This window comes from Ranitomeya imitator, chromosome 3 (assembly GCF_032444005.1).
Source record: "Ranitomeya imitator isolate aRanImi1 chromosome 3, aRanImi1.pri, whole genome shotgun sequence".
Lineage (NCBI taxonomy): Eukaryota > Metazoa > Chordata > Amphibia > Anura > Dendrobatidae > Ranitomeya > Ranitomeya imitator.
This window is the reverse complement of record NC_091284.1, coordinates 650,223,390-650,236,739: the sequence shown is the minus strand read 5'-3', so window position 1 is coordinate 650,236,739 and position 13,350 is coordinate 650,223,390. Positions and strand designations below refer to the sequence as shown.

At 43.1% G+C, this 13,350-nt stretch overlaps 1 protein-coding gene across 5 annotated transcripts in view; it reads left to right on the top strand.

Moving 5' to 3' along the window:
* Nucleotides 1–13,350, top strand: part of ELF1 (E74 like ETS transcription factor 1) — a 209,955-nt gene that overhangs the window by 145,084 nt on the left and 51,521 nt on the right. For 4 of the 5 annotated variants that reach the window (XM_069758204.1, XM_069758208.1, XM_069758205.1 and 1 more), the window contains one exon: nt 8,361–8,656. In XM_069758204.1, the coding sequence (XP_069614305.1) occupies nt 8,585–8,656 (72 nt within the window). In that variant the 5' untranslated portion in view covers nt 8,361–8,584. Of the gene's footprint in view, nt 1–7,949; nt 8,150–8,360; nt 8,657–13,350 lie in introns of those variants that run through there. The other variant, XM_069758207.1, reaches the window with a different exon arrangement.

The following is a 13,350-nucleotide window of genomic DNA, read 5'->3' as shown; positions in this document are numbered from 1 at the left end:
TCATGTTTTGCGGCTGTTGAACAGCAGCAGGAACTCGGACATATTTTTCAAGCACACCCAAGACACTGTTAGTACCCGAGCATGCTCAGATAACACCTTATCATAGCACGTTCCCTCTTCACTATTAAAGCACCATTCCAGCATTTCTTTGTATTTCAGCCCTGTAGTGATGCCACTAATTTAAGTGCCCTGACCCTAGTAATATATTTACCAGCTGCTGTCTTCAGCTATTCCCGATGACAATCCGGTCCTGATCCGCCATCTTGTGACCACAACGTCTGACTGACTGAATGTCAGAAGTAATTATCACAAGCGGTCAGTGTAAGTCTGAACTTCGTTCTGTCTGTCATAGACTTCCATTGAGTTGTGGCTTACGGCTCGCCCAGCAAACACTGGACAAATGCGGGAGTTCAAAACTTGCAAAAGACCAGTTCGAGCAGTGCCAAAAAAGGTGAAGATGGTGGGGAGTATAATACGAGTGCCACCACTCCAGCGGTAAAACAAAAATTGCAGGAGTAGCGCTTTAAGGGCTTTTCTCTGGTGTGACAAATCCTTCAAGAAGTTGGTTGCTTGTCCTTGGAGTACCTTCCCGAGTCTGCTGAGCACAACAGCCATGACCAATGTGACTACTAATCTTGTTACTTAAACATGAAAGTAAGCAATATGGCCTGTCTGGAAATGCCCTTCCCTCTTCTTTTTTTTTTTCCATCCACTTTAAGGCTAGTTTCACACATCAGTTTTTTGTCAGGCTCAATCCGGCGAATTTTGAAAAAAAACGGATCCGGCAAAAGTTGCTGCCGGATCCGTTTTTTTCTCATAGACTTGTTTTAGCGATGGATTGCCTCACGTTTCATCCGTTTTTCTCCGGATACATCGAAAATAGGTTTTCCAGCGGCCGGAGAAAATGGACATAGTAATGGTTTTTGTGTCCATGGAAAAAACGGACAGCAACAGATCCCTCGCTGTCCGTCGTCTGCTATAATGGAAGCCTATGGTTAAACATGTGTGCAACAATGCATTTTCCATTCTGGGGTCTCTCTCTCGCTCTTCTTTCTTTTTCTTTCTTTCTTTTTCTCTTTCTTTCTTTTTCTCTCTTTCTTTTTCTCTTTCTTTCTTTTTCTTTTTCTTTCTTTTTCTTTCTTTCTTTCTTTTTCTTTCTTTTTCTTTCTTTCTTTTTCTTTCTTTCTTTCTTTCTTTTTCTTTCTTTCTTTTTCTTTCTTTCTTTCTTTCTTTTCTTTTTCTTTCTTTTTCTTTCTTTCTTTCTTTCTTTTTCTTTCTTTTTCTTTCTTTCTTTTTCTTTCTTTCTTTTTCTTTCTTTTTCTTTCTTTCTTTTTCTTTCTTTCTTTCTTTCTTTCTTTCTTTCTTTCTTTCTTTTTCTTTCTTTTTCTTTCTTTCTTTTTCTTTCTTTCTTTCTTTTTCTTTCTTTTTCTTTCTTTCTTTCTTTTTCTTTCTTTCTTTTTCTTTCTTTTTCTTTCTTTCTCTTTCTTTCTTCTCTTTCTTTCTCTCTTTCTCCTGCAGCGTCTGACTCATACATACAGTCATGGCCAAAAGTATTCACACCCCTGCAATTCTGTCAGATAATACTCAGTTTCTTCCTGAAAATGATTGCAAACACAAATTCTTTGTTTTTATTATCTTCATTTAATTTGTCTTCAATGAAAAAACACAAAAAGAATTGTCCTAAAGCCAAATTGGATATAATTCCACACCAAACATAAAAAAGGGGGTGGACAAAAGTATTGGCACCTTTTGAAAAATCATGTGATGCTTCTCTAATTTGTGTAATTAACAGCACCTGTAACTTACCTGTGGCATCTAACAGGTGTTGGCAATAACTAAATCACACTTGCAGCCAGTTGACATGGATTAAAGTTGACTCAACCGCTGTCCTGTGTCCTTGTGTGTACCACATTGAGCATGGAGAAAAGAAAGAAGACCAAAGAACTGTCTGAGGACTTGAGAAACCAAATTGTGAGGAAGCATGAGCAATCTCAAGGCTACAAGTCCATCTCCAAAGACCTGAATGTTCCTGTGTCTACCGTGCGCAGTGTCATCAAGAAGTTTAAAGCCCATGGCACTGTCCCTAGATGTGGACGGAAAAGAAAAATTGACAAGAGATTTCAACGCAAGATTGTGCGGATGTTGGATAAAGAACCTCGACTAACATCCAAACAAGTTCAAGCTGCCCTGCAGTCCGAGGGTACAACAGTGTCAACCCGTACTATCCGTCAGCATCTGAATGAAAAGGGACTGTATTGTAGGAGACACAGGAAGACTCCACCCCGAGACATAAAAAAGCCAGGCTGGAGTTTGCCAAAACTTACCTGAAAAAGCCTAAAACGTTTTGGAAGAATGTTCTCTGGTCAGATGAGACAAAAGTAGAGCTTTTTGGGCAAAGGAATCAACATAGAGTTTACAGGAGAAAAAAATAGGCATTCAAAGAAAATAACAAGGTCCCTACAGTCAAACATGGTGAAGGTTCCCTGATGTTTTGGGGTTGCTTTGCTGCCTCTGGCTCTGGATTGCTTGACCGTGTGCATGGCATTATGAAGTCTGAAGACTACCAACAAATATCGCAGCATAATGTAGGGCCCAGTGTGAGAAAGCTGGGTCTCCATCAGAGGTCATGGGTCTTCCAGCAGGACAATGACCCAAAACACACTTCAGAAAGTACTAGAAAATGGTTTGAGAGAAAGCACTGGAGACTTCTAAGGTGGCCAGCAGTGAGTCCAGACCTGAAACCCATAGAACACCTGTGGAGAGATCTAAAAATGGCAGTTTGGAGAAGGCACCCTTCAAATATCAGGGACCTGGAGCAGTTTGCCACAGAAGAATGGTCTAAAATTCCAGCAGAGCTTTGTAAGAAACTCGTTGATGGTTACCGGAAGCGGTTGGTCGCAGTTATTTTGGCTAAAGGTTGTGCAACCAAGTATTAGGCTGAGGGTGCCAATACTTTTGTCTGGCCCATTTTTGGAGTTTTGTGTGAAATGATCAATGTTTTGCTTTTTGCTTCATTCTCTTTTGTGTTTTTTTTTCATTTAAGACAAATTAAATGAAGATAATAATACCAAATAATTTGTGATTGCAATCATTTTCAGGAAGAAACTGAGTATTATCTGACAGAATTGCAGGGGTGTGAATACTTTTGGCCATGACTGTACACTGGTACATGGCTTTTGATCTGTTGACTGGACAGTCCCTTTAATGGAATTCTGATTAACCTGAATGTCTGCCTAGTACTATCCACACTTCTCCTGTAGTGCTGGCGCATAGTGCCCATAGCTTTACCAATGGCATTATAATCGGACTCATTATGATTGTTGATCTGCCAATAGTTTTCTATGTTGGGTACGTTTGTTTTCAGTGACCATAATATTTAGTAGGTATACAGCATAACTTAGATTCAGCAGAAATGTAAAATGAGTTGTTCTAAAGTGTTTCCCTCATTATGCTCAATAACATGAGGCTGGTAGATTGGACATGGTCGCTGTTTCCATCTAACCTAGCCATTCACATAAGGCCGGTTTCACACGTCAGTGGCTCCGGTACGTGAGGTGACAGTTTCCTCACGTACCGGAGACACTGACTCACGTAGACACATTAAAATCAATGTGTCTCTGCACATGTCAGCGTGTTTTCACGGACCGTGTGTCCGTTTGAAAAACACGGAGACATGTCAGTGTTCGTGGGAGCGCACGTATTACAGTGACCCATTAAAGTGTAAAACACGTACCGCACACGGATGCTGTCCGTGTGCAGTCCGTGTGCTGTTCGCTGGAGAGAAGATATGAAAAATCTTCACTGGTGCCGCCCATTACAGTGATGAATATGCGGCTCAACCTCCCATAGGGGTGGAGCAGCATATTCATCATTATAATGAGCGGTACCACGTGACCGCATACAGGAGAAGCTGCGGCAAGGAGAGGAAGCAGCGAGGGAGCCGGGTAAGTATTTTATTAACAGCGGGGAGGGGTGGGGTGGGGGGGGTGGGTTTGGGGACAGGATCTTTTTTTTAAACACCAAAAAAAAAAAAAAAAGACTTTTGATAACTTTTCTCCAGTGAACGCTGCTGGAGAGAAGTAATGAATGGTGGCTTCAGCACCAGATGCAGGAGACAGCGCTTAACTGTAGCGCTGTCTCCTGCACGGTGCGTGTGGTACCCAGTCGGCACATGGATGCCGCACGTGTGCCACACTGATGTGCCACGTGAGCACACGGACACGGATACTTCCGGTACCGGAATTATCTGGACGTGTGGGACAGGCCTAAGAGAAATGTCAGGTGGGGTCTGGAGGCTGGCAGATGTTCTCCCACCATCCACCTAATGTACCAGCTCTGGTCTCCAGAACGCAGAATATTTGCTCGCACTTGTCTCAGGATTATATACTGTGCCTGTATGGTGGGCTTGCAGGAATGATTAGGTAATAGACATCCAGAAGACACTGTAGAGCGGTAATTACACAGCAGTAGACTGTTATGGTGATTAATGAAGCTTTCACTGCCAGTGCTTGCTGGCAGGTTCGCCCAGTGTGCCCGTATGTGGGTAGTGCCTACACATTACCACAGCAGGCAGATGGTTCAGATTAAAGCATATTTGGGGCTTTATTTGCCTATAAAATGTTTTGTTTCTGTTCTGTCATAGCGGCCTGATAATGGTGCCATAAGATGCTGCTTGCATTAAAGGAGTCATTTTAAAGGGATTTTCCAAGTTTATACAAGTTTATCAACACCGAAATCACTTTTATACTGGTTAATCAACATGTACATCCCATTTGTAAGAAGTCTGTTGAAGATCACCGCTTGGTCTTGCTGTGATTATTTCCATCTTGGCACTGTTATGGCAGTTCCCTGTACGCTGCGCACTCGTGCATGGTCTGACTATGCTCTGCGTCCCCCGATGTTTCCAGCTCCCCTCTGCACATGCATGGCTCCATCTACATTGTGCTGGGTCTATGTATGTGTATTGCATGAGAGCACTACATGGGTCTGGGCGCTATTGTAGGTGTCGCAGTGATAGGGCAGTGCTGTGCAGCCTCGTCAGCTCCTGACCAGTAACTGTGACCTAACCATAGGGTGCTCACAATACAGCCTCCAACCCAAGTCGTGTGACTGAGGAGCGACATGGAATGGGGACCAAACCAGAACTGTAGGTGAAATACAAAAAGGGTCTTCTCTAATAGACAAAAAAAATCTGAAGAGGCTTAGCAGTCTTTACTACATTTATGTTCCCTCCTTCTAAAAGGTTATCAGTATGAGTTTGTAGGGCGTCTGACGTCTGTCACCCCACTGATCAGCAGTTTTCAGTACACGGGAACGGCCACTACATAGCAGATGGCGCTGTGCCGTTCAGCACCACTAACTAGTTTCAGCTGCAGCAGAGCTGGATGTAAACAGCTGATCATGGAGGGTCAGACCTCCACCGATCTGATATTGCTGAACTATACCTACTAGGCTATGTGCACACTTCAGGATTTCTCGCAGAAAATTCCTGAGAATTCCGGGCATTTTCTGCAAGAAATCCGCAAGAAAACTGCATGCATTTTTGCCGCGATTTTGTCGCTTTTTTGCCGCGTTTTTTTCCCGGACACTTCCCAATGCGTTTTGGAGTGGGAAATCCGCAAAAAAAAACCCGGAAAATTAATGAACATGCTGTGGTTTTTACCGCGATGCGTTTTTTTTCGCGGAAAAAAAACGCATCATGTGCACAAAACATGCAGAATTCATTCTAAATGATGGGATGCTTTTTGTATGCGTTTTTTTTTTTTTTTTGCGGTTTTATAGTGTTTTTATCAGGAAAAACCGCGAAAAACCGCAACGTGTGCACACAGCCAATAGGTAATCAATATCTTAAGCCTGGAAAACTCCTGTAGGCCAGGGTCACACTTGCGAGTGCAATGCAAGAAACTTGCATGAGTCTCTCTCATCCATACCCAGCACTGCTGCCGGCACTCTGGGCCAGAGCGTTATACATGGAGCCGCACGCTCGGTCCAGAGTGCCCGGTATTGAGGTGAGAGACTATTGTGAGTTTCTCGCATTGCACTCGCAAGTGTGACCCCGGCCTTAGGTTATGGCCACTTATGGTTTATTTTTTGCAGCAGTTTTGCATGAAAAATAAAATCTGCTTTAATTCCAGCCAAAGCTATGAGATTTTCAGAAATCTCATGTTCATGCTTGTTTTTTTTTTTGTGTGTGTGACTGAATTGGAAAACTGCTGCGTTTTCTAAATCTGTAACATGTCAGTTCTTGCAGCATTTTTTCACCCATAGAAAGCAGTGTGTATAAAAAAAATCCACCATGCGTGTTTGCTGCATTATTGGTGAATAAAACTAACTTTATTAAGCATGTACTGTAGACAAATGACACAGAATCTGCACCCAATAAAGCCAGGAAAACCTACATTTTGTAAGCAGCTTCTTTATTGCCAAGAGAGCAGGCTCTGCCTGTAGAATGAAATCTGTAAAAGCGCAATGTGTGAACAGCGCCCTAATAACTGAACATCTCACCCGTATGCATCTGTCCCCTAAGTGCCCTGAGCTACTGCCATGCTTTGGGGGTGAAAGCTGGTATCCACTGTAGATAATAACTAATAATGTGTGAGCTGTTGTGCTGCTCTATGTAGTATTACTGACATCCTAATGAATGGCAACGTTCTGTAGCCGAGGCTCCACCATCCCGGTGCTTTGTAAAGTCACTTACTTTAGGATATCTCTCCTGCCAGTGGTTCTATACTTGTTTGGATGTGACCGCAATCTTTAGGAGGAAATACTGTGTACCTTGTGATGGATTCCTGCAGAGGATGGACTCCGTGTTCCGAGATAGTAAATATTAATTGGAATGTGATATTGCGGATAGCCACCCAGTATAGTAATTTAGAGCCGTTTGTATGGTAATAGATTCTTTTAATGGCGAGTCTATAAAGTATGCTATACATGCCTGTTACAGGTGGTCACAACAGTGGGTATGTCATAATGGAGAAGATGGGAATATCCCTTTAACAAACGATCTCATACTGTTAAGACCCTTAGTCTGGAGGTCTTTCCTTGTTCTGCAGGTGTCAGTCACAGGCTTCTATTAGCCTGCTATTACTGAGGGGTCTGGCAGGCCGCTGATCACAAGGAAGGCTCCCACTATACTAGATGTGGGCTCTCATTCTGGCGTGGTTAATGATGTGGTGTTTCCATAGTCTTCCTGTGTACTAGTGATCAGCTGATAGTGAAGGATCTGGTGATCAGAGGTGGGCTTTGTGTATAATCGTTTCCCTCAGAGAACACACAAATTAATGGTTTTATATGTAGTTTAAAGACTAAAACTGAAAACGGCTGCACTGGTTCCTCATTCGTGACCTCCATAAATTAGACGGAGCAAACCATAACTGCAAACAGCGTCCATCGCTCTGAAGAACTAGTGCATCCATGGAGAGCTGAGCGAATCCGAGCCCATTATGGAATGTGTGATCCTTCTTGTGGTGGCGCTACAGGGGAGGCCACATATGGTGCCCGCCACTGCAATAGCAGCTAGAAGCAGCCAATAATATGGCATTGTAGGAGCCAGCCATGTGAGGTCTCAAGTCACCCTTGTGATCTCATATGTGAGATCCTTTGGCGTGAAGTTTCCACTTGTGTGGCGTGCGGATGAGACAAATCTACATCATGTGAATGCATCATGTATCTATATGTACTGTGCGCTGGCCCTGAGAATGATGGCAGGGTAACCCTTTACCCTCCAGGCCAGATGAGCCCCCACATTAGCGGCAGCAGAGACCATCCCCTCATTCTTGCTGGCTCCAGCCCAGCTGTTTCCAGTTTACCCCTCTGTCTTGAGCGGTGTCTGGGGTGGAGTGGTTGTGGTGTGTGCAGATCTTTGCATGTTCTTTCTTTTTTTGCCGTGACGTGGTCATCACTGCTTCCTTCCTGTAGTTCACAAGCTTGTTCTTCTGATAAGCCTAGTTAGAACAGAACTGCAAATGTCAGGGTAGAAATGCAGGGAATGTATCTGTGCTATGCTGCTTGTTGTCATTGCTCTTTATGAGCTTTTATTTCTCATTCTTTTCTTTTTTCTTTTTTATTCTGCTGCTCTGTAACATAGGAGTCACTGCTTGAGGATTCTGTATTTCCACTTGAGAGCAATAATCATTTCCTTGCACAAGAGGTAATATAAGTCCACCTTTTCTAGATATAGGAGGTCACAGCAGGTAGAATAGGATTTCTACAGTTTATTTGCTCAGGCTTATTTTGGGTGATGTACTGTATATATGTCTAGTTATGTATCATACAGCTGGTATTACATTTTCCATTGTACTAGATTGGAAGTTTTGTTTTGTCCAGAGAGGAAATATCATTTTTTTTCTTACATTTTGCAGGCATTGACGTCCTAATGAAACATAACAGCTGAAGAAAATCCTATGCTTCCTAAAGGACAACCGATTGCCTGGAGTTTGATCATCTGAAATATTTGTGAATGACTGAACCTGAAAAAGCACTTTAGAAGCCTGGATCTACCAGTTTTCTTGTTTCGTTCCATACAAGAAACCAACAGCGTTTTCTGTACTTCTCATGCGGATTTGTAGGACGGTGAAGCACTAGGATGGCTACCGCCGTGCAACCAAATGAGCTGGTGTTCGAGTTTGCAAGTAATGTCATGGCGGATGATCACCAGGTAGGTAGAACCTTTTGGAGGACTGCTAAATTACACAATTACACACAGTCCGTGTTCCATGCTTTCGATGTTATACGTGCTTATGAGATGATAATGTTTAATACATTCAATACTAGTGCAGATCATGAGTTAAAGGAGTTCCCTGGTCATACGACATTGATGAACTATCCATAAAATTGGTCATCAATATCTTATTGGTTGGAAGTGAACAACTGGCATCCCTACTGATCAGCTGTCATCAGCTCCATCAGTGGCCGGATGTTAACACTGAATAAATTCCAGTGTGCAGCTCTATTCAATCTGTAGCAGCCGATGCCGGGTGCTGAAGATCAGCTACCTTTCTCTGTGCTGCTCAGCTCTGTTCAGTGCGTCTATCTGGCCGCTGCTGGAGCAGAAAACCTCTCATCTGTGAGAATGCCGAGTGTTGGAGCACCACCTATCTGATATTCATGATTCATCCTCCAGTTAGGCTCTCAATATCATATGTAGAATTGATCGAATTTGTTCAGGTCCCCGCTTATTCTGCAAGCTATAGAGCTTACCGTATAAGCTGCAAAGGGAACCCGGATACATGGAGCGTGCCGGCTGATTGGTGCTGCAGCTGCATGTGTCGCGGCTGTGTGACAGTCACGACACATTAATGGAGAGCCCAACAAACAGGCTATAAATGCATGTGCTGTGACCGTCACACTGCCGCGACACATGCAGCTGCTGAGCCGAATAGCTGATCAGCCATTACGCTCCATGTATCTGGTTTCCGAATAAGCGGGAACCCGAACAAATTTGCTCAACTCTAATCATAGGTACTGTGACAACCTCTTTTAAAGGGATTGTCCACTGCTGGATAACCAGTGCTTAATGAATTCAGGGCCCCTTTGAAAATTAAAATCAATGTTTACTCCCCTCCCACAGTGGCGCCATTCCAGCAATGTTGCCTCTGTTGTTCCTGGCAGATGATGTGACATTGTTGTGTCATGTGACTTCTGCAGCCAATCCGACGCCACTGATGAAGAGCAGCCTTTTCAATTTCATCAGAGGGGACGTTTGCTCTTACCGAATGTTGATATTATGTGCCAACTGATTGGCTGTAGCGGTCACGAGACACAGCAATGTCATGTCATTTCCTGGGAAATATCGCTGTAAATGCCACCCCTGTGGGAGGTGAGTAAACATTGTTTGGCTTTATTTTCTATGGAACCCTGAATTTATTATGCGGTGGTTGACCAGTAGTGGAACAGTCTCTATATTCATATTAATTTTCTAAATTCCATTAAAATGTACCGGACGAAACAGGTCAATATAATTCACTGTTTTGTTTGGTCAAAGGACAGGCACCTTGATGGAAACCAGATTGGCCAATGGCATCAGTTGGCATTTTTAGTAGCCTTCATTAGTTGGATCTTGCTCTACTTTCTTTTTGTTTGTTTTTTTGTTCTACAAAAAAGGATAACTGCCAAAAAAAGCAGTTATGACAGGTTTTATTGTATGTGTGGCTTAGAGTTGATGGCATTGCTGGTGACCCAGTATTTGCACTTGACGAATGATTGGGTTTTGACCAATTAGACCTTACAGTTGGTGAAATTAGTTTGTGTTTGCTAATTACACCCACAGATAATCTTTGTATCATATTCTCCTGTTGTGATCTAACTAAAGTAAAGCCTTTCTATTCACTCTATTGGAGTTGTCTTTTTAGAGATCTTGCAGATGATATTTACAGTCTACAATTATGAAAACGTCTGGTTTGTAATGCAATATCTTCATAGGTGTGTAGAGGCCCATTTCCAACAACCATCACTGCAGTGGTCTTATGGTACATTGTGTTTGCTAACTATGTAAGAAGGCTAATGGATGGTTACAATACCCTTGAAAACCCTTGTGCAAGTATGTTAGCACAGCTGAAAACAGTTTGGCTGATTAGAGAACCTATAAACCTGACCTTCGTTTGAGCTAGTTGAGAATCTGGAGCATTACATTTGTTGATTCCATTAAACTCTCAAAATAGCCTGAAAAAAAGAACTTTCATATGAAACTCGACAGTCTACTCTTGTTCTTAGAAACGAAAGCTATTCCATGTGAGAAATTGCTAAGAAACTGAAGATTTCCTGCAACGGTGTGTACTACTCCCTTCAGAGGAGAGCACAAACAGGCTCTAACCAGAGTAGAAAGACAAGTGGGAGGCCCTGCTGCACAACTAAGCAACAAGATAAGTACATTAGAGTCTGTAGTTTGAGAAATCGACACCTCACATGTCCTCAACTGGCAGCTTCATTAAATAGTGCATGCAAAACGCCAGTGTCAACGTCTAAAGTGAAGAGGCGACTCCAGGATGCTGGCCTTCAGGGCAGAGTGGAGAAGAAACAGCCATATCTGAGACGTGCTAATAAAAGGAAAAGATTAATATAGACAAAAGAACACCGACTTTGGACAGAGGAAAATTTGAAAAAAGTGTTATGGACAGACGAATCCAAGTTTGAGGTGTTTGGATCACACAGAAGAACATTTGTGAGACGCAGAACAACTGAAAAGATGCTGGAAGAGTACCGTATATACTCGAGTATAAGCTGAGATTTTCAGTCCAATTTTTTGGGCTGAAAGTCCCCCTCTCGGCTTATACTCGAGTCATACCCAGGGGTCAGCAAGGGAGGGGGAGCGGGGGCTGTCTAATTATACTCATCTGCTCCTGGCGCAGTCCCTGCACGTTCCCGGCGCCCCAGCTTCTTCCTGTAATGAGCGGTCACATGGTACCGCTCATTACAGTAATGAATATGCTGCTCCACCTCCCATAGGGGTGGAGCCGCATATTCATTACTGTAATGAGCGGTAACGGTGACCGCTCAGTACAGGAAGAAGCAGCAGCGCCGGGGAAGCAGGAACTGTACCGCACCAGGAGCAGGTGAGTATAAGGGGGAGCACTGCGCTGCGCGATACTCACCTCCCCGTCCCGGGCGCCGCCCCGTCTTCAGTGTCTTCTGCAGTTACGCTCAGGCAGAGGGCGCGGTGACGTGGTTAGTGCGTGCCCTCTGCCTGAACGTCAGTGCAGAAGACCCTGAAGATGGAGCGGCGCAGGAACGAAGTCAGGTGAATATTGAAAGTGTCGGGGGCCTGAGCGATGAAGAGGTGAGTATGTGATTTTTTTTTTTTTTTATCGCAGCAGCAAATGGGGCAAGTGTCTGTATGGAGCATCTATGGGGCCATAACGTTTGTGCAGCACTGTATGGGGCAAGTGTCTGTATGGGGCCATAATTAACGTTTGTGGAGCACTATATGGGGCAAGTGTCTGTATGGGGTCATAACGTTTGTGCAGCACTATATGGGGCAAGTGTCTGTATAGGGTCATAACGTTTGTGCAGCACTATATGGAGCAAGTGTCTGTATGGGGCCATAACGTTTGTGCAGCACTATATGGGGCAAGTGTCTGTATGGAGCATCTTATGGGGCCATAATAAACATTTCTGCAGCATTATATTGGGCAAGTGTGTCTATGGAGCATCTTATGGGACCATTATTAACCTTCATGCAGGATTATATGGGGCATATTTTAATATGGAGCATCTTATGGGGCCATCATAAACTTTATGGAGCATTATATGGGGCTCCTGATTCAATATGGATATTCAAAAACACTTAACCTACTGAATTAATTAATTACTTTTATTGGTATCTATTTTTACTTTTGACATTTACCGGTAGCTGCTGCATTTCCCACCCTAGGCTTATACTCGAGTCATTAAGTTTTCACATTTTTTTTTGTGTCAAAATTAGGGGGGTCGGCTTATACTCGAGTATATACTGTATCTGATGCCATCTCTCAAGCATGGTGGAGATAATGTGATGGTCTGGGGTTGCTTTGGTGCTGGTAAAGTGGGAGATTTGTACAAGGTAAAAAGGATTTTGAATAAGGAAGGCTATCACTCCATTTTGCAACGCCATGCCATACCCTGTGGACAGCGCTTGATTGGAGCCAATTTCATCCTACAACAGGACAATGACCCAAAGCACACCTCCAAATTATGCAAGAACTATTTAGGGAAGAAGCAGGCAGCTGGTATTCTATCTGTAATGGAGTGGCCAGCGCAGTCACCGATCTCAAACCCATTGAGCTGTGGTGGGAGCAGCTTGACAGTATGGTACGCAAAAAGTGTCCATCAAGCCAAACCAACTTGTGGGAGAGGCTTATGAAAGAATGGGGTGACATTTCTCCAGATTACCTCAGCAAATTAACTGCTAGAATGCCAAAGGTCTGCAATGCTGTAATTGCTGCAAAGGGAGCATTCTTTGACGAAAGCAAAGGTTGAAGGAGAAAATTATTTAAAAAAAAAAAATCTTTTTTTTCGAACCTTGTAAATGTCTGGACTAGATTTTCAATTTGTTTGGCAACTCATTTGATTAATAAAAGTATGAGTTTTCATGGAAAACACAAAATTGTATGGGCGACACTAAACTTTTGAACTGTAGTGTATATGGCACAAATAATTGTCAGTTTTTCATACAATTTATATACTGGACAAGCATGAACCTGCCTCATTCAGATGTATGTGAGGAAGGTATTCATGGCTCCATCCTGCATTAGATTACAGTACCGTATAGGCCATGTCATCAGTGACTACTGCATACGTAACCGTAGATTATATGGTACTAATAAGACAAAACATTGTTGAGGTGTACAGAAGAATAAATTAAAAAACGGGGATCAT